The 25,869-nt window shown below is 49.0% G+C and overlaps 11 protein-coding genes across 11 annotated transcripts; 6 read left to right on the top strand and 5 right to left on the bottom strand.

The window, feature by feature from the left end:
• Positions 1 to 1,016: 1,016 nt before the first annotated feature.
• Positions 1,017 to 1,739, bottom strand: N7516_003329 (uncharacterized protein; the record flags this gene model as incomplete). The annotated part of the gene is made up of 1 exon (XM_057216049.1): positions 1,017 to 1,739. The coding sequence occupies one exon, from the start codon at positions 1,737 to 1,739 to the stop codon at positions 1,017 to 1,019; it is 723 nt and encodes a 240-aa protein (XP_057077932.1).
• Positions 1,740 to 4,149: 2,410 nt separating this feature from the next.
• N7516_003328 (putative hexokinase) lies at positions 4,150 to 5,784 on the top strand (the record flags this gene model as incomplete). Its single annotated transcript, XM_057216048.1, has 1 exon — positions 4,150 to 5,784. The coding sequence occupies one exon, from the start codon at positions 4,150 to 4,152 to the stop codon at positions 5,782 to 5,784; it is 1,635 nt and encodes a 544-aa protein (XP_057077931.1).
• Positions 5,785 to 6,749: 965 nt separating this feature from the next.
• On the bottom strand, positions 6,750 to 13,659 carry N7516_003327 (type I polyketide synthase; the record flags this gene model as incomplete). The annotated part of the gene is made up of 6 exons (XM_057216047.1): positions 6,750 to 7,580; positions 7,664 to 7,966; positions 8,030 to 10,603; positions 10,658 to 12,285; positions 12,386 to 12,885; positions 12,953 to 13,659. 6 exons carry the CDS (start codon positions 13,657 to 13,659, stop codon positions 6,750 to 6,752), a joined length of 6,543 nt encoding a protein of 2,180 aa, XP_057077930.1.
• Positions 13,660 to 14,225: 566 nt separating this feature from the next.
• On the top strand, positions 14,226 to 15,195 carry N7516_003326 (uncharacterized protein; the record flags this gene model as incomplete). Its single annotated transcript, XM_057216046.1, has 5 exons — positions 14,226 to 14,267; positions 14,321 to 14,339; positions 14,396 to 14,479; positions 14,535 to 14,969; positions 15,032 to 15,195. The coding sequence occupies 5 exons, from the start codon at positions 14,226 to 14,228 to the stop codon at positions 15,193 to 15,195; spliced, it is 744 nt and encodes a 247-aa protein (XP_057077929.1).
• A 1,367-nt stretch (positions 15,196 to 16,562) lies between these two features.
• On the top strand, positions 16,563 to 17,160 carry N7516_003325 (uncharacterized protein; the record flags this gene model as incomplete). The annotated part of the gene is made up of 2 exons (XM_057216045.1): positions 16,563 to 16,607; positions 16,660 to 17,160. 2 exons carry the CDS (start codon positions 16,563 to 16,565, stop codon positions 17,158 to 17,160), a joined length of 546 nt encoding a protein of 181 aa, XP_057077928.1.
• Positions 17,161 to 18,267: 1,107 nt separating this feature from the next.
• On the top strand, positions 18,268 to 18,531 carry N7516_003324 (uncharacterized protein; the record flags this gene model as incomplete). Its single annotated transcript, XM_057216044.1, has 1 exon — positions 18,268 to 18,531. One exon carries the CDS (start codon positions 18,268 to 18,270, stop codon positions 18,529 to 18,531), a length of 264 nt encoding a protein of 87 aa, XP_057077927.1.
• A 204-nt stretch (positions 18,532 to 18,735) lies between these two features.
• On the top strand, positions 18,736 to 19,365 carry ura6 (uridylate kinase ura6; the record flags this gene model as incomplete). Its single annotated transcript, XM_057216043.1, has 1 exon — positions 18,736 to 19,365. One exon carries the CDS (start codon positions 18,736 to 18,738, stop codon positions 19,363 to 19,365), a length of 630 nt encoding a protein of 209 aa, XP_057077926.1.
• Positions 19,366 to 19,841: 476 nt separating this feature from the next.
• N7516_003322 (PCI domain protein) lies at positions 19,842 to 21,391 on the bottom strand (the record flags this gene model as incomplete). The annotated part of the gene is made up of 2 exons (XM_057216042.1): positions 21,071 to 21,391; positions 19,842 to 20,959 (listed from the first exon to the last, which is right to left on the bottom strand). The coding sequence occupies exons 1-2, from the start codon at positions 21,309 to 21,311 to the stop codon at positions 19,842 to 19,844; spliced, it is 1,359 nt and encodes a 452-aa protein (XP_057077925.1). The 5' UTR covers positions 21,312 to 21,391.
• A 472-nt stretch (positions 21,392 to 21,863) lies between these two features.
• N7516_003321 (uncharacterized protein) lies at positions 21,864 to 22,549 on the bottom strand (the record flags this gene model as incomplete). Its single annotated transcript, XM_057216041.1, has 3 exons — positions 21,864 to 22,250; positions 22,305 to 22,381; positions 22,429 to 22,549. 3 exons carry the CDS (start codon positions 22,547 to 22,549, stop codon positions 21,864 to 21,866), a joined length of 585 nt encoding a protein of 194 aa, XP_057077924.1.
• A 1,081-nt stretch (positions 22,550 to 23,630) lies between these two features.
• Positions 23,631 to 24,326, top strand: N7516_003320 (PaaI family thioesterase; the record flags this gene model as incomplete). The annotated part of the gene is made up of 1 exon (XM_057216040.1): positions 23,631 to 24,326. The coding sequence occupies one exon, from the start codon at positions 23,631 to 23,633 to the stop codon at positions 24,324 to 24,326; it is 696 nt and encodes a 231-aa protein (XP_057077923.1).
• Positions 24,327 to 24,556: 230 nt separating this feature from the next.
• On the bottom strand, positions 24,557 to 25,639 carry N7516_003319 (thioesterase family protein; the record flags this gene model as incomplete). The annotated part of the gene is made up of 2 exons (XM_057216039.1): positions 24,557 to 25,476; positions 25,537 to 25,639. 2 exons carry the CDS (start codon positions 25,637 to 25,639, stop codon positions 24,557 to 24,559), a joined length of 1,023 nt encoding a protein of 340 aa, XP_057077922.1.
• Between the last annotated feature and the right edge of the window lie 230 nt (positions 25,640 to 25,869).

Here is a 25,869-nt window from a genome sequence, read left to right as displayed (position 1 = left end):
ATGTTAGCCCTAAATGAATTATCTCAATGGCTAGTACCCACGCAAGGGGGTTGTACAAGACGCCCTCATGAGTATAGACACTGCCAGCGGACTTTGCAGCGCACGACGACTGGAGGTGGAAATTACTGACGCGGATGCCATGCATGTCGTCCAATATAGCCGAGGCGTTAGGCCAGCCCCATGGGCTGGCCGATCTCGTCGAAGGCACGTAGGTGGAATCGCCTCAATCCGTGCGCAACGCGTGAATAAAATTGCTTTCCTGTCCCTGCTAGAACAGCCCCGGCGTACAAATCACCAACTCCGGCGCGGGTAGACAATCGAGCTCTCCACCGTGCCGTGGAAGTCCGGGTTGATGGTGCCAGAGGATTTTACAACTGGTCGCTTCAATGGCCAGGACTTCAGTGTCCACTGGGTCTCTAGATCGCCCTGCAACCACGCGATCACAGCGAGGCTCTATCCAGCGCAGAGTGTAGATATGGTTGATGGCGTATGGGACATACTTGGCGTTTGCCTGTGCATCGGAGAGCGATGAGAATCGAGAGTGTCAAGATACGGTAGTTACTCCGACACCTTAGATGCTTTTATGCAGGGAAGATCGCGCCTTCCCTTTTCGTCACTTCCAAACTTGGCACAATGGGTGACCGCCTGGCAGCCCGACAGCACTACACTTGTCCCAATTACGAGTTTCTGTCTCGTCTTACAACAAACAGAAGCGACAGATACCAATTCCTTTTTCAGGAAGTAGATTGAGTAAAGAAAAGCAATGTACAAAACCCCTCCTCCGTTGCACTGTAGTGGTCGGTGCTCGAACAATGTCGTCCCTTGACACCTGGTACTACAGTAACCTTGGGCGGCTATGGATGGTTCTCTAATGGAAGAATGGATTTATTAGAATTTAGGACACTATATTTCACGACTATGATTCTATCTATGTATGAGCTACCCCTGACGAAAAGAAAAAGAAACCCGTCGCAACAAGCTAGGGATTCTACCAATCCCCAACCCCGTCCCCTCAATCAAACCTTCTCAATGTCAAACCGCATCTGTATGTAGGGGATATAACGACCTCCCCAAGTCACGATCCTAGCAATGCGTCTCGTCCCTCGCGGGAAAGCCCCCAGGACCAAATAAGCCACACCCTTGGCCAACCTCGTACCCAGCAGAGCCTGATACTCAGCGGTGCCCTCTTCCCAGACACGCAGTCTGTCATCTGGCCAACCAAGACCATTCGCTGCGACATAGAGGCTCTCCTGCACAAACAGAATCGTCTCAGGGTTAATGATATTACACTGGAAGACATACTTCAGGTCCTCGATAGGGTGCTCACCCTGGTAAAAGGCCTGTGCAATTTGCGCCCAATATGCCGAGTCAGGCCGGAAGCTATCCGTGGCAAAAATTACACCTGGTCCCGTTTTCAATGTGTAGTCATGCACCCAGTACTGTCCGCGCGATACTCCAGACTTCCATAGTACGATCTTGCGGTAGACCTTTTCTCCCGAAAGCCCCAGTTCGACGGTTTCTTCGTAGATTTGGTCCGGTGGAAAGTGTCGTTTTTGATGTCGGATTCCCCATCCCGATTCTGCCATATTCTGCATCGTGAGCTGTGAGGGGCCAATTGGACAGTTTTTGGTGGGGTCTCTTATCCACGATGCCCTCAGGGCCCCTGTTGCTTGGAGTCTGTCATATTTCAATGACGGGGGTTGTTCCTCCGGTAGTTGGGCAGCAATAGCGTCGGACATGACCAATTGGTGGGGAATTTGTCGGAACAATTGATTGAGAATTGCACTTCTAGGGTTTTGGAACCGATATTTGCGCTGAGTGTAGGATGGGAAAGAATATGGAATACTGTACCTTCTCTTTTATATCTATAGCTAGGTAAGATTAGGCAAGACGAGGCAAACTACGCCATTTTACCACAAGAAAGAATGCATAGAACAGTGTCACTAGTAAGAGCTGAGAGACACACAAAGAAGACGAGGTGACCTAGACAATATTGTCTTAGGGCACAAAGGTATCTCGGAGACATCTGTGACTGCGATAACTTGCCAGGTCAAAGACACGGACAAAGACATAGTTCACAAAGACTAGAATGAATGTACCCTGTAGGAGCAGTTTATAGTCTATTGAAGATTTATTATAGACTTCTATGCATAGTAAGACATTGTGGGGGCTCATTCTTATTCTCGGGACCGTAATCTATCAAGAAACCCTACAATCCCTGCGTGCAGTGCATCAACTCTGCCAGGATTGATCTTTACGCGAACAATATATTCCTAGTCAGTTTAGATATGCTTTTGCTTTGCTTTGTTACGGTGTTCGGGTTATGGGCGACTCGGTGGCCATGCTGACAGGAGTAGATGACCTACAACGTGTACGAGTTGCGGGATCGGTATGGAGGTATGGAACAGGGAGTACAATGACCTGGGGAAGCAAGGGTGGGAGTGTTCTCTAAGGATAGTGAAAAAGCATTTCAAGGTTGTCAGGGTAGTTGACCACACCCTCATGACGGTGGGCACTAGCTTGATCCTTGACGATTGTTTCGACCTTCTGACGGGTCGATTTGTTCCGTAGGAGTCTAGCACAGACGAAAGATCCGCTATAGATACATAAATCCTACCTTGCCCTCATGTGACCCGCCGTAGACGAAGTTACCTTCGATGATATCGTTGCCTTTCCTGTCCTGTCCACGGGTCCACGGGTATCTCCCCGACTGACATAATCATGAATTTGCTGAGACGTAAAGATGGCACCAAGAGCTATTAAGTTTATCCCTTTGCTTTACCTCGATAGGTATGGTGTGATGCGTGCAAATATTATGAATATTATGTCATAATAGTTCACTGGAACATCGCTAGCAAAGTCAGATTCTGGAGATCTGAAACAAGATGGAATGTTGATCCTTTTGAAGCCTTGGAGTGAGTCCCAGATGGTTGACACCCCGGGGCGTGGATAAGCATATTGAGGCTCAAAGGGAGGACCCTGTTAGCTGCTGTGACAGGGTGACAGGGGTAAAGTCAAGTTGGATATCTCAAAGTACCAGAGACACTATACTTTTGCAGTTCTATAGTGTAAGATTACAGGTCAAGTTAAAAAGCTAAAAGGAGAAGCTAAAAGGAGAACATTTGAAGCATACAACGGTTGTAAGGAGTATCAAGAAATACAGTGCAACGCCGAATATAATTCCTAGATTAGGGTATTGGATTAAATAACAGGGATGTTTCAGTTTTTTAGATTGCCAAGAGCATTAAAAAGCGAAAATCAACTCGAGAGATGTTTTTCTAAGGGGGAAGAAACCAAAGAAAAGAGGTTTAAATAGAAGATTTAGTTCCACATGTAACCATCCCCCCCCTCTTAGTTGGGCCCCGACTACCACCGTTGCACTCAAGGGGGTCATTGAGTATGTATGGGTACATTGGGAATGCCGATGCTCCGTATTATATATTTTATGATGTTGTATGTCTATTAAATGATTTATGTTGTACTTATTATTCTACTCTATAACCATCTATTAATACGATTATACTGTTGTGATTCTCCTATATAGGAACATGTAACTCCACTCCACCTAATGTTACAGGTGTGGTATATGGAGTATAACTATGGCATATGGCATATGGTGTATGATATATGATATATGATACATGATATATTAAATAATTCTATAAAATATTGTTCAATGTGACTCTATAACAGTATAAGAAGTAATACTCCGTAGATTAACCTGCACAACATAGAAACAATAAATTACCGTTACATTACCATACCATGACCATTGCGACACCGCAAGGGCTTCTTCTCCCCCAAACAGTTGCACTCGCGGTGACACTGTCAACTCAAGAATGGGCCAATGTTGATCCATGCTTAAGGGTCAACACCCTTCTTTTCCCTCTTTTCTTCTTTTGTTCTCTCTTCTTTCCACTTTCTAAGGGTGGGGATTATTGCTTCCACACTCCCACCGATCCACTCAAGACACAACTCCAGTGGGAGTGTCACATCGGCTTGCGCCCCCCCCAAAAACCTCCGAAGGTTTATAACTTTAGATCTTTCTTCCTTTTTATCTTTGACTCTATATATCATCATAGTGAACTTCGATTCCTCGCCCCCCCCGGCTTGCGACCTCGCCTCTCCTACTCCCTCCCTTCCTCGACTATGTCGGCACCACTGGTCAAGGTGCTACACCGATTGCAAGAGTTGTTTCATAACGTGGTCGCCGCACTCGAAAGCATGATCCTATTCCCCTCCTTCTTCCGCGGCCTATCGCGACGCCGTCGAAAAACGTTCCTAGGCGCCCATTGGAAACGCCGCAGCCTCGATGACTTCGCCGAAGAAGTGGAGACCATGTGTTCGACGCCGCTATCAACGCGCAACATGGTCGACATGTCCGAGAAGATTCGCGCACAGTTCCGGGAATGTTTACAGACTAGCCCATTCTGCATGCTTCCATCCTACGATACCACGCTCCCCGCTGGCTCGGAAGAGGGTACATATTTGGCATTGGACGTGGGCGGATCAACGTTTCGCGTAGCTTTGATTGAATTAAATGGTCGGGATGAGGAAGTGCGCATCTTGAAAGTGTCATCAGTACACATTGACGAACAACTCAAGATGCTAGAGGGGACACAGTTTTTCGATTGGATGGCAGGGCAGATTGAAACCATTCTAAAGGAAGTTGGAGCAGACTACGGGCGTGGCGATGTACCGCTGGGGATGGGGTTGTCCTGGTCTTTCCCCATTGAACAGACGTCGCACAACAGCGGGTTGGTAATCCATATGGGTAAGGGATTCAAAGCCTCCAATGGCACGGTAGGCCAGGAATTGGGTGATCTCTTGATACAGTCCTGTCGCAAGCGCAATTTGAACGTAGAGGTTGCCGCTATCGTGAACGACAGCTCGGCAGCGTTACTGTCGCGCGCCTACGTCGATCCCAAGACCCGCATGTCTCTCATCTTGGGTACCGGTACCAACATGGCGATTCACTTCCCCGTGCAGGAGATTGGAACGTCCAAGTTCGGAGTCCGTCCGAAGGGCTGGTTCGACCACGCCAAGCATGTTCTCATCAACACCGAGATGAGTATGTTTGGTGGGGGCGTGCTGCCCATGACACGGTGGGATGACATACTGAACCGCACGCATCTGCGTCCCGACTACCAGCCGCTCGAGTACATGATCACAGGTCGGTACCTGGGCGAGATCGTGCGTCTGATTATTGTCGAGGCAACTGAGAACGCCCGTCTATTCGGCGGCGAACTACCACACTCCATGCGTGAACCTTACTCCCTTGACACAAGCATCATTGCCTGCCTTGAGGACGACTCCTCTGCCTCCCTCTCCACCTCCGCAACCCTCCTGCAAAAGCAGCATACCTTCCACAACCAACCTTCTCTCGAAGACCTGCGATTCCTGCGCCGCATCTCTCAGACAGTCTCCCGCCGTGCCGCTGGATACCTGGCGACAGCCATCCACAGCATGTGGTGCCTCCGTAACGAGGTGGAATTCCCCGCACCCCCATCCACCGTCGATTCTCTCGATAAAGAATCGCCTGAAATCACCGTCATCGAGAACGGGCACTCGGATAAGAACCTTTCTATCGCATGCGACGGTGCTGTCATCAACAAGTATCCTGGCTTCCGCGCTGCTTGCCAGAACTACCTGGATCAGTTGACCGAGAAAACGTATCCTGGTGCCGGATGCTCCATCCGTCTCAATCCGGCGCCTGAAAGCGCCATTCTCGGTGCGGCAGTCGCAGTGGCAATCTCCGTTGCCGAGAAATCCACTGAGCTATAAATCTGCTGGATAACAGGAGTGATGCATGAACCAAACGCTGAGCGTAGATCTCTGGCTGTCTCTTTCGTTGTGATTTTCTTTATAACCATGCCCATCGGACCATCGGCGCATGATATGTGATGGGTTTCCGTGGCCTTTTTGTTTTCTCATCTGCATGGGCATCCCCGGATGGGAGTTGTGGAGAGAGCGTTTTTTTTCCCTTGCCTTTTCAACAGTCGAATCGTTTAGCATCAACACGGAGTTTCTGGCTGGAAACCACATGGGTTTCTCGATATGGTTTTTATTAGGTTTTTCATCCTGGAGTTCGGTCTCGTTCTTCATCTCATTTTTATTAACGGGTCCTACGTTTTCTCGAATTCAAGGTGGCACATTTGATTTCGTCCATTCTTTTCTATTCTTTTCTTTACTTGACCCCTATGTGGATTCAACCCTATTACTATGCCTCTTTAAAGTTCCCTATTGCATGAACTGGCTCTATTATATATACTACTGCCCATTGCCCTAAAACACCTAAGGCTCATCTGGATAGGTAACATATTTCATACCATTACTACTGATAATTCTTTAGTTTTTGATTCTTTCCAGCTCAAGTTCCTGCTACCCAACATAGCTTTGCTCTTCGCTATATGCTATATCTGTAGTACGCAATTCAACCATGCCCACGTCTCAATCTGCTATAATGAAGCACATGTTCACGAATCAGTCTGATGATCACTTTCATGAACCCTAATAGTAATATACACGATCATTCCCTTAGGCAAAGAACTGACCTATGTTGTACATCGTAATTGTAACTGTTGGTTACTGTTGTACAGAGTACATCCGAACTGTGCAGTGTTACATAGGGAGAACTGACGCTTGGAAGTCTCAAATGAAAGCAATCTACAGATATTCAGGACGCATATAAAATATACATAAGATCGAACGGCTCGTATACTGCCCATCACTCCAATGCTATCATCCTCTTACTCAGGACGAGTATAAGCCTGAGATTTGTTGAGAATAATCTCAGCTAAGGCCATCAAACTTCCACCAGACAGCAACTCCAGAACCTGCACATTGGCATTGGCCTCACGAGCAATCCAATTACGAATCTCAATAGCCACCAGCGAGTCAAGACCCAACGAAAACACTGTAATCGATGGATCCATATCTTCCAAAGAGAGAACAAGCACCTGTGCTAACTTCGCAGCCAGCGCCTCATAGCACAATTTCAAAGCCTCTTCTTTAGATGAGGCCGCCGACAAAGTGATGTGCAGCGGCACCGACGGGCCGTCACTCTGTGAGCTGCTTCCCAGCATACCCCTAGTGGCCTCATATAGCACGCTGAACCTCGCGTCCTGGACCCAGAAGTTGTTCTCGAGCGAATCAACTCGCAGACCCGTGATGCACTGCCCAGAGCAGGACTGCTCAAGATCACCGGTCAGAGCGGCGGCTATCAACGCCAGGACTTCCGACTCATCAATGGTCTGGCCGCCGATATTCCTCATTACTTCCTGGCGTCGCTGGGCGTCGGTATCGGCTAGGTAACCGACGTCGCTGACTGCAGCTAGGTCGATTGATGTTCCTGGAAGGCCAAGGGATTTGCGGTATTCTATGAATCCATCCAGGAATGCATTTGCTGCGGAGTATGCTGCTTGTCCGCGACTGCCGACTATCCCGGCCACTGATGAGAGGGCAATGAAGAAATCTAACGGGGAATTGATCAGTGTGTTATGCAGATTCCAAGCTCCTTCTACTTTGTTGCATGATACGGCCGTAAAGTCTTCAAGTGACATGTTTTCGAAGAGCATGTCCTAAATAGGGTCAGTAATTGAAAATAGATAATGTAAGTAAATCTTTATAGTTAGTAGAAATCTTACTCGAAGCACCATCGAACCGTGAATAACACCACGTATAGGGGGAGGTCTTTCATCTCTTTGTTAACCAGAGCCTCAACATCCTCCTGGTTACTGACATTGCAAGCCTTGACGATAATCCGCACTCCCAAGGGAGCTAAGGTATCAATCAGAGCTTGAACCTTGTCATTAATCGTGGCTCGACGAGACACAAGAACAATGTTCTTTGCGCCCTTTGAGGACATCCACTTGGCGATACTTCGGCCTAGACCACCAGTACCACCAATCAAAATATAGGATGCATCAGGTCGTAAGAGAGTGGAACTTGTTTTGGGAGTCACAGCCTGAAAATGAACGATTAGTTTTGAATAATTTTGAATATATATGATCACGGATAATGTGTTTACCTTGACTTGGTCATCTTCATGAGGAACCACCACAATCTTACCCATACTCTTACCGATCTGTAGTGTACGGAATGCCTTCTCGATATCGGAAATTCGATAAATGGAAAGTGGGAGGACGGGATGCACCAATCCCTCACTGATCAATCGACAAACATCGCCCAGGAGACGCTTCATCAGCTGCGGCTTGAACTTGCCGACCTTGGTGAGATCAACCGACGAGAATGTGACGTTATGCTCAAAAGGCTGCATGTCAAGGCGGGTATTTTTCGTGATATCAGCCTTGCCAATCTCGACAAATCGTCCAAACGGTGCAAGACACTCCCAAGTCTCACGCAAAAGGTCGCCTGTGAGGGAGTTGACGACGACGTCCACGCCGACCTCACCGGTAGCTCTGCGGATGCCAGAAGCAAAAGATCCATTTCGACTATAGAAAATGCGGTCTTCGGGGATACCGTATTGAGCCATTAAGAACTGCTTCTTCTCGATGCTTCCGACAGTAACAAATATGTCTGCGCCGATCATCTGCGCTAGCATTATGGCGGCTTGACCGACACCACCAGCACCGGCGTGAATCAAAACCCGCTCGCCGGCTTGCAGCTGACCTAGGTCGAACAGAGAGTAGTATGCAGTACAGAATACAACTGGCACTGTGGCTGCGACTTCGAATGACATCTCGGCTGGGATTTCCGCAGCGTTGGTCGCTAAACATCGTGCGTAGGTCGAGAAGCAGCCTTCTGGCATGGCCATGATTCTTTGACCAACCTTGAAATTCTTCACATTTGATCCTACACTGGAAACAACACCACTGCATTCAATTCCAATATAGGACTGTGAAAGCTGGCCCATCGAGACCACAATGTCTTTGAAGTTAAGGCCACTTGCTTTGACTTGAATTTCGATATGGTCTTCACCTAGTGGTGTAGGATTGTCGTCTACAAAGTAGAGGGAATCGAGAGCACCTGGATTGCCGATCTGGATCTTGAAGCGTCGCCCGGGCTGACTGAATGGTTGGGTTGAGATTGTCATGTCGTGGATCTCATTGTGGACGAAACTGTTAGCAACATCATCTTCCACTACGCGTTGGACAAAGAGCTCCGAGTCCTTGGATTTGAACTCGAGGTCCTTTGAGGGCCGGGTCCCATCGGTGGGCCATAGAGCATTAATGGCTGCCTGGATAGGATTTTCGGGATATTCGATGTCACTAGGAGACAACCCAAGTGTAGCTATCTTAGCCAAGGTCTCCGAGCGCAAGGTGCGAGCCAAGCCGACTGTCATTTGAGCATCGGGAGAATCAGTCCGATAGACCCAGAGGACAGTTTGAGCATTCAGCAGCGTGTTCTTGAGCTCCTCAAACATATTCTCGGTGAGGTATCGTAGAGAGCTAGCTCCAGTCTGAAGTATAACAATATGCTTTTGAGAGAAGTCCATTTCACCAAATGTTCGGATAGAGATCTGCCACCTGGATCCATCGGACAGTGCAATGCTCAATTTATCAGCAATTCCATCGGCTTCGCCAAAGTGGGCGATGAAGAGATTTTGCTTGAGTTTGATAGAATTCCCATTTGCGTGGGTGTTGCCTTGCTGCTCTGTATTTCCATTCGTATTCGCACCCCTGGGGGTGTAAGTAGGGCCATGCGATTCCACAGGGCCATTGTGATCTTGAATGTCTCCTTCAACTGCGGTCCCAACCTCAGTGAAGGGATGCCAATCAACCTTATAGCACAGTTTGCGAGTATCTTCAAGGTGAGTGTCTGGATTTCTGAGAGGAGTCATTACCAGACCATCTATTGTAATTACGGGCTCTACGGAGCCCTCCCGGGTGGCAAAAAGGTCAAATTTGGTCGGCTCGGGAGAAGGTAAGCTGGGACTGCCACTGCAGTAGCCCTTGAGATATTCACCAGCAATGTCTGGGACGTTGAGACCGACTGTAAAACGCTTGATAATTGTCGGCATATAAAGTGTGTCTAGGTCCATTCGGCCCAATCCCTGGCCAAGGATGGGCCAAGCAAAATGTAGAAGTCCGTCCAGGAGTAATGGATGGATAGTCAAGGGAGGTTCGAATCCCTTCGGCATGACACTGCGGGTATCCCTAACGTGCAGATTTCCAAACGAGTGGTGGGGACAGGAGTAGCAGTTGTCAATATCCTGGAAGATAGGACCATATCCGGCCCCTAGATCACTAAGAACCTCGTACATATGGGACGTATCGAGGTAATTAGTAGCTGATTCCTGAACTCGCGCAATCTGGGCTTTCGTGTAGGCGGTTTGTGCCTCGGATGGGCTCGAGATCACAGCCGCCTGCTGTTTCGGACCGGATCGAACCCGCACCTGGCCAGTACAGTGCTCCATCCATCCTCGTTTTGAGGTCCATGAGCAGACACGGAACTCATCCCATATATCAGATGATCCACGGGTGCCTTCAGCGTAGGGGCGGAGAGTAATGGTGGTCTCTGCATCTGTGTCATCACTGAGCACAAGCGCTGAACCCACAATAACCTCCCTCAGTTCAAATTGGGAGATTTGAATATCAGCTTGCTCCGCGCGTCGTCGAGCGGCCTCAATGGCCATCACCAACTATTGGACCGTCAGTAAGCATGATTTAAATAAGTCATCATTCGTTGAATGTACATAGCCGGCCATGGGGTAAACGACCACCCCCTGCATCTTGTGGTCCCGGAGATAGGGAACTTCATCTAAGCGGATGATATTCCGCCACGTTGGCTCCAGATCATTTGAGTAATTTGCCAGTACTCCCAAAACATCGTTCCTGGCACGATCTCTGCCCGTATGCTTCTGCGAAATACGGGAAACATGCCAGTACCGAGTGCCATGTTGCCAAGGGTAACGAGGCAAGTTACTCAAAAACAAACGGTTTGCCGCCTTTGTCTTGGGGAAGTTTACTCCTATCATATCGAGTGTAGCGCCTCGCACATAGGCCGAAGCAGCGGTATCCAAGACCGACGCAGCTTCATCCACTTGACGAAGAATGGTTGGTGTATATGCAATCTTGGAGACGGCAGGACCCAAGCTCTTTAGAGTATCCATGATGGGGCCCTTCAATGTAGAGTGTGGACCAATTTCCACAAGAAGGTTGGGGCGTGTTTCATCATCCGACACAATCTTGCTAAGTGCATCAGAGAACAACACCGGTGATGTCAGGTTCGCAATCCAGTATTCTGGACCAAGCTCAGAAGGTTCTGCGGAACGTCCAAAGACAGAAGAAAAGAACGAGGTTTTTGCCGATGGGAAGCGCTGGATATTCTGAATCGCAGTCAGGTAAGCTTCGGCAACCTTCTTCATGTGGTTCGAGTGGTAGGCAACGTCAATCCTCAATTTTCGGTTAAAAATCTTCTTATCATCAAGAATCCTTTCGAGTTCATCAATTGCGGACACGTCTCCCGATACGGTCACACTGGAAGGACTGTTCACGCAAGCGACTGTGGCATAACCAGATAAGGCCTTCAACATAGGCTGAATAACCTCACGACTAGTGCCAACGGCAATCATGGTGCCCTTGAGGGATGGGAACGAGGATTTGAGCAAGGAGATCATTTGACCACGCCAGTAAGCCAGAGCCATGGCTCCCTCCAAGTCATAAATCCCCGCAGCGTAGGCTGTGCTGATTTCTCCAGAACTGTGGCCAATGACTGAAGCAGGACGGATCCCCCAAGATTCCAGAAGATCGACTAGTGCAATCTGAAGCGCTGTGCAAGCCGGTTGACTCAGATAAGGGGAGTCAATTTCAGAGGTTCTGGCATCCTTTTCCAACTCCTCGATAAGCGAGAACTCAGCGCCGAGATCCCGTAGGCATTGATCGGCTCGTTTGATGGCCAACTTGTAGACAGGATACTCATTCATAAGAGGAACACCCATCTGTGCCCACTGGGCCCCTTGACCAGTGAAGACAAACGAGACTATCGGGGTACCCAGAACCCTGGATGGGTTGATCTTTAGTTGAGCAAGACGGATTCCAAGCTCATCTAGGGAGGTAGCTGACACGCCAACACGGTATGAGAGTTGGGACATCTTGTTGCCTAGAGTATAAGCAAAGTTGCCGAATAGAGTCTTTTCGAAAACCTCGGGATGTTGTTCGAAGTAGATACCGAAGTCTTTAATCCTAGTGCGTAGGGACTCCTTGTCGTTGGCAGAGATCAAGAACAGCTTGCGTTTGGGGTCCACCTCAAAATCCTCAACGGCTTCATCTGGGGCTTTGGACGATAGTGGTGCCTTTTCAAGAACGGCATGTGCGTTGGTTCCTCCAAATCCGTAATTAGATACGCTAAGATATTTTTTTGCGAGAAGGCCAGGGCCGCGTTGTCGTTAAAACTTTCATATTCCACTCGCTCATAGGAATACTAGGATTCGCTTTCTTGAACTCAGCGTTCGGAAGCATCAACTCTCTGTCAAGCATCATGGCTGCTTTAATGATAGCAATTATGCCACTGGCGCCCTCCAAGTGCCCAATGTTGGATTTGACCGATCCGATGTAAAGCGGGTTCCTCGGGGTGCGATTCCTTCCAAGTGCCGCATGGACAGCTGTAGCTTCGATGGGATCGCCGGCCTTTGTTCCTGTTCCATGCATTTCTACAAACCCGCATTCATCTGGGTTGAGCTTGGCCTCCTCGTAGACCCGCCGAATTAGGTCTTCCTGGGCCTGGCCATTTGGCTGCGTAATCCCCTGTGTTCGCCCATCTTGACTGACTCCTGAATGTACAATAACAGCTCGGATGGGATCTTTATCACGCAATGTAGCGTCGAGGGGTTTCAGAATTACAACACCAGAGCCCTCGCCTCGCGCGAAACCGGATGTGGCTCTCTCGTCGAAGGAGAAGGTTTTACCCTCATCATTAAACAACCTATACAATTCCATATAGTCAGATGTTATGGTTCGGAGCTTGGCTTGGGGAACACAAAAGTACTCACTGGGACATGGACATGGAAATCCAAATATCTGGTAAAAGGCTAAGGTGACAACCAGCAACGAGGGCTTCCTTACACTCCCCGCTCCGCAAGCTCTGTACTGCATAGTGAAGTGCAACCAGTGAAGAAGAACAAGCTGTGTCCACTGTGATACTGGGCCCCCGTAGATCGAAAAAGTATGAGATACGGTTGGATTGCAGTGAGGCCGCACAGCCAGTGGCTTGGTGCATGGGGATAGTCTCAATATCGCGGATATTATTGAGCTCATAATCAGAGAAATTACCACCGGCAAAAACGCCCACGTTCCGGCGGGCAAGATTCTCTTTGGGAATGCCAGCACTCTCCAACGCTTCATATGTGCATTCCAGCAGCAAGCGTTGTTGGGGGTCCATGGACGTAGCTTCTTGAACGGTGAGGTTGAAGAACGGAGCGTCAAAGCGTGCAATGTCCTCGTCGAGGAAGTAGCCTCCCTTCGGGTTGAAGGAACCAACCTTGGACGGGTTAGGGTGGTGAAATGCTTCGACGGAGAAGCGGTCTTTGGGAATGGGTGACCACCCACTTCGGGCTCGGGTGCATAGTTCCCACAGATCACTGGGGGATGCAACTTGCCCCGGCAGCCGGCAAGCATACCCGATGATGGCGATAGGTTGGGGTGTGCCCTGATCGCCATGAGGAGCACCCTCAGAACCAGCACCGTTCATGTTTGTCATGGTGAAAAGTGCAGAAGGTGCAATTTTAACGCGATTCTAAAGGATTTCTTGGGGTCACATAGGCGACATCGGGAAAATCTGGGAAATGAGCTGCCTAGGTGGACTATGATGAATTATATAGCGTTCCAAATACCCCACCCCAGCACTCCTGCTACGGGTGGTTTTGGGGGTGCACAGCTTGATGAAGCTGTCTCTACTCTGGACCGTTAATGCTCTGCTAGCATTGGGTGATCGGTGGTTATTCCCGAATTTGTGACTGGTGACTTTGACTGAAATGTTGTAACGTCCCACATTATTCGATAGAACAGTTGTTTGTGGGAAGTCGATTCTCGGCGGAAATCCTGGGCTTCTGTTTCATGTGCTTTACACGACTTGTACAGCCCGAGCGGTTAATTTACCTATTTCCTACTACACATGTATGTACTTGTAGTATATCTTCAATGTTAGTTTATATATTTGTTAGTTTATATATTTGCTCGTTGCCTCCACCCACCCTCTTCTTTTCTCGTGTATACAGGATCATCAGATTATATATCCCCACATAGATTGTTAAAGGTTGGCACAAGATGAGGTTCTTATGTCTTCATGGTGCCATTGGCAACACCGACGTAGGTTATGGGGGACATTATTATGAACATCAATGCTAACCTCTCTCACGCAGAATATCAATATCCAGTTTGGTAATTATCATTTGAATTTGAGGATTGAAAATGAGGAATCACTGATAATATTGCAGATCCCCTAGTGAAGCAGATGGCCATGGACGGGTTCGCTTCGTTCCACTATATCAACGGTCCTGTTCCTGTATCTCCACCGGCAGGTACGATCGTCTCGAGCTCAAACATTGATAAAAGCCAACAACATGATTTCCCTAGGGTTCACGGAATATTTCGGTATTGGGCCGCATTACAGGTGGTTCGAGGATGGAGGAGTAGCAGAGGAGTCGATGATATCTCGTGTTCGAAAATCTCCCCATGGCTCCTGCCCTGAGGATATGGTGAGAGCGTTGGGCAAAGACTGGGACGGGCACTGGAACAACCACCATCAAGTCATGGAATACCTATATGATACGCTGGAGAAGAACCCCGATATCGAAGGCATCGTCGGATATAGTGAGGGTGCTACGATAGCTGCGAGTCTAATACTGGATGAGGATAGAAAGGCTCAGGAGACTGGCCGTCCTCGTCAAATCAAATGCGCGGTTTTCTTCACCGGTTGGCCTCCTCTCTCCCCCGAGGAGGACGTGGTCCTAGCAGATGAGAGCGATTATACTCTGGACATTCCAACGCTTCATGTGGTTGGTGCAGACGGTAATTTTAGTTATATATTACCCCCTTTCGAACAATATACTTACTATTTGTTCTGGGCACAGACCCCTACCGATACGGTGCGCTAGCGTTGTTCAACATTTGTGACCCTGATACTGCAGCAATGTTCGACACTGGACGGGGCCACACTATTCCTCGGTCCGGCCCGGTCATCACGGAGTTGGTGAATGCCGTGCGAGACTTAATCGATAGAGCGTATCAAGTGTAGTCGAGGCGGTGGTTCATGGGAAGTACAAAGTCCTTCTGTGCGCGGTGTGACAGCAAAAGGCCCGTTGAGAAATGAAAACTCAGGCCTGAGGTGTTCCAGATTCTCAAAAGCCATATTGTGCAAGATATTTAGATTTTAAACCTTGGTATACACAGTTATTCATCCAAATATTATCTAACGTTGCCTCTTGCCCTCCTAGTGGAGTGAAGCCCAACCCGGGTATAGCCAAATTGGGATAGTGTGCTACCCACCAGCAGTTATTATAGCTTTTCCGAGCGATAACATTCCCTCCAAAAACAGCTAGAATTACAATTGGAAACTTGACTACTGCTATTTCACTCTCCCAAGGCACTGGTATGGTATGGTACCTCGGGTGTCCTACCACTCTAACCCGAATATGTACGAGGAAAGGCCAAGATGAAGGCCCTTCATATTATCATCTAGAATTAGAATTCAAGAATAGCGAGTGCTAATCAGATATTAACACCGCACCAGTCCATGGCCTGGCCAGCCCCTTCATTCGTGGGCTCGGGGGGTAATAGCGCAACGGTCAACGAAGTCGGGGATTTTCTCTTCGACGCCGAACTTATGAGGAGGAAACAACAGGCGAACAGGCTCAAAGTATGGCGTTATTTCTTGGACAAATCAACAGTAGCCCTTGGGTCTCGAGTGTGGCTTCATATCCTACAAAATGTACGACGTGGTCGTGAAGATCGTTTGGGCACTGTTAGCTGTCCCTTTGATGTTGACCTAGACCTATGCGCAGCCTGTGTCGGAGGATGAATGCGCGACGGGTGTTCATGCCATTATCGCCAGGAGGTAAGGCGGAGGCGATGACTTGAATGTGATGAGCACTCTTTCAGACATGGTCCTGAAGCAGATCCCCGGCTCGACGACCCTCGGCTTACCCTACGATCACCAAAACGTCTTAACTGACTATGCCAAACTGCACGCTGTTCACAACGGTGCTGTTCTAATGCAGTTTTCTTTTTGGAACTAGGTGGACAGTGCATTTTGCTCTGAGGCATAGTACGACCTAAAATCAACCCCCTCTGCGATGTACCTAGGGTAGCAATAGCAAATAGTCTCGAATTTAAGTGTCGGATTGTTCTATGCAAAAGCTATGTACTACGTAAACGGCGGACCTGTGAATTACTACATCGGTACAAAGACTTATAGTCCCCTTTATTGGCTATCCGCAGGAAGTAGACATTCCATGGTTGTTCCAAAAAGGGTTAGCGGTAATTTATGCGTTACAGTGATGTCTTGCCCAGGTGGTGAGTTCTGTTGGTCAGCAATTCACTGATGCTGTCCTTCTCAATCTCTCACCTTGTTGACGTCCCCCATCCTTCCAGTCTTCCTTTGCAATGGAAAATATTGATTCTCCACTTCGAAACGCTCGACTTTGTCCGGTAAGATAGAGTTATTGGCCTAGGATAAAGAGCTGCACTCATATAGTAACAGACACTCAAACTAGGCGACCAGGCCATCACTGTGACGGACGTCAAGCGGCTGGATCAGAATCGATCAGTTTACCGACTGGAAATTGAACCAGTCAACAGCCTTCCATCAACTGTTATTATTAAACAACAAAAAGAAGGATGGTCTGACGAGTTCGAGAATGAAGAAGCTTCTTATATGAGGTTAAAAGACCTTCAAGGGGACAAGATTCCTCAATTTTTCGGCCAGGGTTATTTCGATGGCATCCGGGCGCTGGTATTCTCGGAGGTTATCGGCACCACTCTGCTCGATCTTGCTCGTAGTAAGAAGCCTGTCGACGAGAAAAAGATGAAGGATAAACTCACAGCGGTGTTCCAATCTTTATCCGCCCGCGGAGCTATATATTGGGATCAAAAGCTGGATAATTTCATGTATTGCGACAATGGAGTACCTGACGCAAGTAAAGTGACGGTTGTCGATTTTGAGCAAGTCGAGTTTCCTACTTCATTTCCCCCTGGAAACTAGGCGTGAACAATGAGGGCGCGCGAGCTTTGATGGATGACTTCAGAGACACTCGGGACCGAGATCATGAAACCTCGCCTATTAGGCCTTGGGAACATGAACCCGACAGTTGCGATGAAGAGAACCCCCCCGAGGACAATTGATTCGAATGTGATTACGCCGTTAATGGATTCGGGGAGCGTCGAGGCCTTGCGTTATATCGCGGCTTGAGCGAATAAGAGGAAAGATGTGGTTACAGGTAGCTTAGATCAGACTTCACTGATGGATGCAAAACTATTGGCAACTGATAAACGAAGTCCAAAAATAACTACCATAAAGATCAAAACATCGCTGCAATCGCATATGCTCTCGCTAAGGCGGACGCTAGTTAAATGAGCTATAGATACTTGGAGTTAGCTGCGGAATCAAATAAGAAGTTTTCGAAGGAGTTTGGCAGAGAGAGGCCTATCGATAGAATGTAGTATATTTAGTAGTATACCTGGGAAAAGCCCTAACTATGGATGATCTCTTTCTTCAAGGCTGTCGAGCGGTTGGGCTTTTAATGCAGTAATTTCGGTTAGTATACGATAGTTCACTGTTCCTAAAGCTTCATAGTTGGATCAACGGTTTCGTATGACTCATACAAGATAGCTCTATTTACCGGGATCCATCTTCATGGGAAGCAAGCCGAGGCCGGGTGTGTGGTATAGGACGGAGGGGGTGTCCCTATACCAATTCCCTATGATTTTCGGACCCTACTTTGCAACCCAACAAACAGATCATGATGCCTAGTCTTAAAATATTGACCTCGGTGTCCATTTAGCCAGGACTTCCCTATAAAAGGAGTTGTTCTAGTAAGGCGATATGTATATGTATGACCGGTGGAAGACACGGTAGTCAAACTTGGAATCTTAATATAGATTTCGTAGCATTTTTATTGGCCATGGATATAAAGCAGCTATAAATCATACCTAATATCACTCGCCACTGAAGGTGAAGCCGAAGGCGTACACACAAAAGTTGTATACAACCGCATCGAGGTATACAGATCAGCAGCTAATCCCGTTTCGGCGATCTCTCCTTTTTCTTTTTTTTTCCCTCTTCAACAACCACAAGCCTCTCTCTTTCTCTATGTTCTCTCTAGCCCGTCAATTCCCCGGAGTCCGCTCCAAACCTCAGCTTCTTACCAGTCAGAAATTCACCCCATTGACCCAGGTACCCCACCGCCTGTCCTCGAATTCGCCGAGATCTTCGCCGCCACGCGCACCCTCCGCCCCTCAATCCAGCCGCTCCAATTTCCCAATCATCCCAATCATCCTCATAACCGCCATTAGTTCCGGTGCCTACGTCTATCTTGTCAAGTCCCGCACCGGCATCAACACACGTCAAAACTAGCTTGAAGTAAGCCCGGCCTAGCCCGTACAAAAAGAAATAACATACCATAACCCCCAAACTAACTTCCGTTTCAAGACAAGTGCTGCCCCTCCACACACCGACACCACCCCCCACAAACAATCCTAAACCCCCTTTAACCTCACCTCACCTCACCTCCCTCAACCTCCCAACCACAAACACAACCACAACAACAAACCACCCACAATGTCCACCGCCCGCTTCTCCACAACCGACGTAACCGTCGTCTTCTTCCTGGGCGGCCCAGGCAGCGGAAAGGGCACCCAATCCTCGAACCTAGTCAAAGACTACGGCTTCGTTCATCTTTCCGCAGGCGACCTCCTACGCGCCGAACAAGTCCGCTCAGGCAGCCAGTACGGCGATCTGATCCGCGAATACATCCGCGAAGGCAAGATCGTGCCTATGGAAGTGACAGTTGCATTGCTGTCGAATGCCATGGCTGATTCACTAGCGACGTCGCCACCTCCCGCTGGTACCAAGGCCCGGTTCTTGATTGATGGGTTCCCGCGCAAGCTTGACCAGGCTGTTTTCTTCGAGGAGACGGTTTGTCCCTCTGAGCTTGTGTTGTTCCTTGATTGTCCTGAGGATGTTATGGAGGCTAGATTGTTGAAGCGTGGGGAGACTAGTGGTCGTGATGATGATAATGCGGCTTCTATTCGCAAGCGCTTCCATACTTTTGTTGAGACTTCTATGCCTGTTGTTGATGATTTCAAGAAGAAGGATAAGGTCGTTTGGGTCAAGGCTGATAGCTCGGTTGAGCAGGTCTATGGGGAGATTAAGGCCGGCATTGAGGCTCGTGGTTTGGAGGCTCGTTAAGAAGTGGTCTTGTGTTTGTACCGATGTAAATAGAGTTGGGGTCAATTTAGGGGGTGAGAAGTGTGTGATTTCTTTGTTCAACTGGGAAATAGACCTCGGGAGTATAGAGGAATTTTAAGCAATTTTAAACTTGAACTTCTTGTTTAGATGGATGCTTGGCCCTCACGAAACCAATGAAGTTGTTAACTACAATATAAACCAAGACCAGTCTAAAGAAATATAATATTCTTTAAGCTGGAGTAAAAAAAATTGAACAAAAGAAAAGTTATCCCTCCGGAAAACATAAACAAGACTAAGATTGACATGACATGACTCGTGCGGTCCCAAATATCCAACGGGGGCAGTAAAAATCCAACCCTACATTTGGCCAGGGAAAAAAGAAATGCATGAGGAAAAGGCAGCGAGATTTCCCCTCTATTAACTGAAAGATTTTTGTGTTCTGTGAGCTTTTCCATTCATAAAAAAAAAGGACACATCTATTCGGCAGTAGCCTCGACCTCACGCGCCTGGGGCTGCGCGGGTTGAATGCGTCGGCGGTCACCGTTACCGTTGCGGTTGGCGTTAGCTTCTTGGTCAGCCGCGGCCTGGAGACCCTCGCGGGCGAAACGCTCACGCTCGGAGCGAATCACGCTCAGAACGTTCTCGAGGGAACGGCGCCAAACCATCAGGCGACCTTGGACCTCGGACCACTGCTTCTCACCGAAGACACGGTAAGTGGCGCGGTGCACAAGGAACTCGGACTTCAGCTGGGACAGTCTGCCCTCGACAAGACCGGCACGAATGGTGTCGATGACCCACATCTCGACATCGGAGGCGGGGACGCGCAGAGCAGAGGCGATGGTGGCGTAGGGGAGCGAGCGCGAAGGGGTGGAGGATGCCAGCGAGGTGAGAGTGAGGAGACGCATCTTGGTCTGCAGGGCATCAGCGGACTCGGCGAGCACACCGCCAGAGATGGAAGCGAGCGGGTTGGCGGCCACGAAGGTATCGTAGGCGTCGAGGGTGTCCGAGGTGAAGATCTCGAGCAACTCGAAGAGGATGCTGTCGCTGGAGCGCAGGGCCTGCACGGCGTCTGATGCGGTCAAGGGAGCGAAGTCGAAGACGGTGGAGCGACGCAGAGCGGTAGCGAGTGCGCGCACAGCCAACTCGCGGCTGTCGGGCTTGCTGACGTCGGCAGCATCGATGGTCTCGAGGGCTTGCACGATGTGAGTCTGGGCCAAATCCTCATCACCGGCAGCGGTGGAGGCGTCGGCAATGGCGATGTGCAACTTCCGGGTGTCATCGCTGTCCAACTCCCAGGCGGCGAGCCATGTGGGGAGCTGCGAAGTGAGCTGGGGCTTGAGGGCTTCAAAGGCAATTCCAGATCCAGACTGACGGATCACGGCCACAACAGCGAGGAGAACGTGGTACCGGCTCGAGTCGTTGGAAGACAGGGTGTTGAAAATGGTGGTGAGAATAGAGATGGCGAGCGTGGGGCCGAACTGAGGCGAGGTGGTGATGGGCTTAGCGAGATAGGTGCAGATGCGAGGAAGGAACACGTCGGCGTCGGAAGACTGGTGAACGAGGTGGACCAGGAGGTTGTAGGCGGAGGTAATCTCTGCAATTTTTTTGAAGATCTATGTTAGTTTTTGTCCGTCAAAGGTCACAAAAAGTGTCGCCAGATTCCGACTATCTCCAGATCATTCTTCGACACTTTTCGGCCACTTACCCTTCTCGGGGGCACTGTTCAAAGCGGTAGCAGAGGAGACAAGCTTCTTGAGGACTTCATCGCGCTGCTTAAGGTCGGCCTCGCCTTCAGACTGTTCCTGCTGGCGGAGAGGTTCGAGGAGCGGGGCGATCTCGGACTGGAGGCTACCCTCTTTGCGGAGGGCATCGATGTACTGGGCAAACTCGTCGGCGAGCTCGGAGAAAGAACCCTCAATGAGGAGGGTATTGGTAGGGGCGGGCATGATGTTGGATGTGGGAAAAGGAGAGGAAGAGAGAACGTGAAGTTCTTGATGGTGGAGTCTATCGATAAGTTGAGAAATTTCAGTGTGTGCCAAAAATGTCTTGGCGAAAGGAACACCACAGTTGAAACATCTCGACTGATCTCCCTTTTACTGTTCTTTTGACTTGATTTCGAATCTTCTTGTTTTGAGGAAATATTTAATATTTACACTACGATCTTCACACTGATTTTTTTTTTCTGGCCAATGGGTCGGCAATAATTGGTGATATTACTTTTAATCGAATAGTTCATGCGCGAAATGGGTCACCTGCGCAGACAAATAACTCCGAGCCAAAGCAAAACAAGAAAGGACAGGCGCCACGTTCATAAACATGTGGAAAATCATAATGAGTCAAGAGTATTCAGAGGGGAATCGAATGCCTTGAAGAGCGAAAAAAAAAAAAAAAAAGCAAATGGCATCGCGATGAGTTAAGGGAATACAACAAAGAGGACGCTATGCGACCCAACCGTCAAGGGGTGAATAGCTTCCCAAAGACCGAAAATTTTCGTTCTTTTACAGGACCATGCGCGCAGCAGCGAACATAATACCAGCCATCAGACCAGTGGAGTACTGAGTCAGGTCGCTGAGAGCGACAGCGGCGTTAGTGGTAGTGCTGGCAGGCGCCACGGAGGAAGTTTCGGAGCTGGAAGAGTCGGTCGCAGTGGCCAAGGCCAGAGTGGTCGAAGATGTGTCAGAAGCGGTGGTGGTCACCGCACTTGCGTTCTTGGAGCCACAGTCGGCAGCCTTCTTGCAGGCACGCTGACCCTCAGCATCGTTGGGGTGCGAGGCGATGCACTGGACATAGGTTTCCTGGCAGACGAAGAAAGGAACGGTCTGCGAGTAGGGGGTCACGTCGGGGATGGAACCATCGCTGCACACACAACCGAACTTCAGGGTAGACTGTTTCAACCCGTTAATCTCTTGGTCATACAGACTCGCTACATATCAACATACCGGGTCACACGAGTTGAGCTTGGTGCCTTTCTTGCAAATTTCGGGACAGGTGTTGCGCTGGGCAGAGCAGTAGGAGCCTACTTGATTAGCATTCTGTTGTTTGAAGAACTGTCCAAGTACATACTCAAGTCGCCAGGCTTTACCAGACCGATGTTGAAACCAGCGGGGAAAATATAAGTGTCAGTGGCATTTCCAGCCATGACGGAAGTAGCCAGAGCCGAAAGGAAGATAATTGAGGAACGCATGATGAATAGAATTAGAGATGCTGTGTGTGTGTGTGTGTATTTTGTATTTGTATGTGTACGAGAAGAGAAGAGAAGAGAGTTGAGGGAGGAGAGAGATAAGAAGAAAGAAGAAAAACAAAGAATGGGCAGGTACTTTCTTTGTATGTGCCAGGTCCCAAGGCCGAAGGTATTTTCCAAGGTATTTTTTATTTTTTGGTTTTTGGTTTTTAGTTTTTTTGGTTTTTGAAACCAAACTGGAAAGAACCTTCCTGCAGGGTAACCACCTTCCTCCTTCTCTCCCTTTTCTAATTGGCATACCAGGGTGGAGAGAGAGATATCAACTAGCTACCTACTAGCTACTACCTACTAGCTAATAATTTATTATTTCAGTTGCACAGGCCCTATTTTAACTTGTTTTCCTTTATACGCCTGACCTAAAAGAGTTGACAAAAGTTACCCACTCATATTAGAAGGTCCTTGGCTGTGTAACTAAACCCAGTCAGGCTAAGTTGCCCCTGCCGCTACAGTCCGTACAAATCAGAAGCATCTGCACGGAGATAGTTGAATGCACTATAACTAGTGCACTATACCGAGTACGGAGTATAGGACCCTTTGATAACTTTATGGTTTCGTCTGTTTACTCTGTGGCATTCTTGCCTGAATTCCCAGATTCCCAGATTCCCAGATTCTTACGTTCCCAGCTTCCCCCATCATCTCCCTTACGGGTTAACTACCGGTTACATGCCGGGGGTGAGACAATGCATTGTCTGTGCTTGAAGACTGCATGATTGGTTCTTCAATTCAAGGCAGGGGAATATCTACTTCAAAGCTTCTGATATTCGCTCCACCGCAAATCAATTTTCCAAGGCTCGCATATCATTGGACCGTGTCAAATGGGTTGACCCCAATATATTCACGTGACTGTTCATCATGCCCTGATCCGTTATAGCCGGAGCCGAGGTTAAATGATTGACCATTGACACTGTTCCAAGGTTGGCTAATATATGTACTTAGGTACTGCTGAAACCGCTGAAACACTCCGCTCATGACAATTGACCCCAATATAACCAATACAAAACAACAGCCAAAAGAAAAAAAAGGAATGGCCGACCCAGCCACCGCCATCGCGCATCTCCGCACCAACTCATGGGCAAACAACCTGATCTCCTCAACCGACTACACACCAATTGAAACCGACTCTCGGCGCCTAAAGCCCGCAACCGGTGAAGATGGCTATTTCGCACAAACTCTCAACACACCCTCTACAATCCCTCACTGTCTGACCCTACAACGGCGTAACCTCACACCGGCACCTACTGAAGCCCCCACCTGGCTCCCCGCAACAAAACAAGACGCCGCATCCGCCGCAAAGCCCACCCCAGGCCTGAACCCTGCAGACATAATTATGATCTTCGATCTAAGCAGCCCCGGTCTGTCCGGCCACCCATCCACTGTGCACGGTGGCCTTCTCGCGACGCTAATTGACGAGGCCATGTCCCTCGCTGTCGCAGCGCATACCAATGCGCCCACTGCGCTCCGTGCGGCTGAGGATAACCCACGCGGGAAGATCTTTACCGCACAACTAGACATCAGGTATAAAAAGCGGGTTGCTGCGCCTGCTTTGCTGGTTGTCAAGGCGCGAGTTATTGGCAGGGTCGGGAGGAAATTCTGGGTGCGGGCGCAGGCGTTGCAGGAGGATGAGGAGAGTGCTGGGGGACATTTGGAGTGGGCTAAGAGGAAGATTGTCAAGGCTGATGCTATGGCATTTTGGATTGAGACATCTGACTCGAAGTTGTGAGCGTCATCCTTTTCTTCTTTTCAGGCTTAAAACTTGGAGCATAGACTTGGGGATCGACTTCCCCGATGTACATTATGGGGATTTGATCGCGTACATACAGCACCCCGATTTTACACATATAGTATTACATATAGTATTAACCAGCTAGGTCATATATAGAACAGAAACTAAGCCTGGATTGAACATAAAAAACTATTCTTTAAACGTATCTATATCTATGAGAGAACTATCTACAACTTCTCCATCTTCCTAGTCCCAACATTCCGACTAGCGTTAACAACCAACCCAACCTGCGTACTCAACGCGATAACCTCCCCATCCTCATCAAGAACCGTAACCTCCAAGTCTGTCCGTCCATCCCTAAGAGCCTTAGTCTCAACCCGACTATAAAGCCACTCCACCCCCTCAGCAGGAAGATGCTTCTTCATATCGACATTAAGCGTAACAGTGGGATACCAAAAGTTCGCCTTCTGTCCAGCAAGCGAAGTCCCACTCTCCTTTTCCACAGCAGCATTAGACACATTATCAAATCTATCCAACGCCATAGGAAACATATCAACAAGATAGGCCACCGCAGCCTCCGTCCAGCGACCATTCACATCACCCGCCGGCCGGAACCTAACCCACTGATCGACCCCCATATCCCCAGCTCGTTTCTGCTTCTGCGTGTCCCCAGCACCAGGACCAAACAACTCAATCTGCGCCGCCGCCTTACGGAACGACGCAAAAGGCGCCTCAAGCTTCCTCCAAGTCCCATCAGACCCCGTCCGGCCCAACGCCGCCAGATCAACGGACCCGTCAGCGCGCGAACCCGCCGCCGGAGCAGGGCGAGGCTTCCACCCTGTGTTCACGCTGATGCCGACCTCGGCCTCCGGCGGGCTAACGGTGACATAGCCAGCGACCATGATGTCCAGTTGGCCGGGGTTCTTTGCAGAGGGTTGCAGGAGCCTGATGTGAATTGTGCTTGTGCGGGCGCCGATCTTGACGTCTTCGACTTCGAAGATTGCGGGGCCTGAGGCTGTGCGTCGTAGGAAAGAAAGTTGGATTGAGATTGGGGATGCGGCGCTTTTGTATTGCTTTGGGTGGGCGTGCGCAAAGTGCGTTAGGGTTAGTTGGTAGATTACGGCTGTTGTGTAGCCTCCGTGGGGAACTAACGGGGTGTTTAGCTTTTGGTCAATGGGAGGTGAGGTTTACTTGGGTTCTGCTATACCGGTTCCAATGCACCATTCGGGTTGGAGGAAGGCGCTATATTTGTTGGGGCCTTGTGGGGTGACCTTGATGGCCTCCTGGAATGATGGGTTGACGGTGGACATGACTGTGATGTTTGAATTTTGTTGTGTTTAGATGTAATGATTTCAAGGTCTAAGCAAGATCATTTATAGTCATTTATAGTCATTTATATAGTTGATATAGAACCCTCCCCCCACATACCCAAGTTGTCGTATCGTACCTCGGCTTTTCCCTCAGCCGAGAAGCTGAGTAAGCTGGTTAACCTCCTCAGGACTGGCCACGGGGATTTTTTAGGTTCTGAAGACATTGAAGC

This window comes from Penicillium verrucosum (genome assembly GCF_028828655.1).
Source record: "Penicillium verrucosum strain IBT 35672 chromosome Unknown utg000001l_segment0_segment0, whole genome shotgun sequence".
Lineage (NCBI taxonomy): Eukaryota > Fungi > Ascomycota > Eurotiomycetes > Eurotiales > Aspergillaceae > Penicillium > Penicillium verrucosum.
This window is presented reverse-complemented; position numbering and strand designations above follow the sequence as displayed.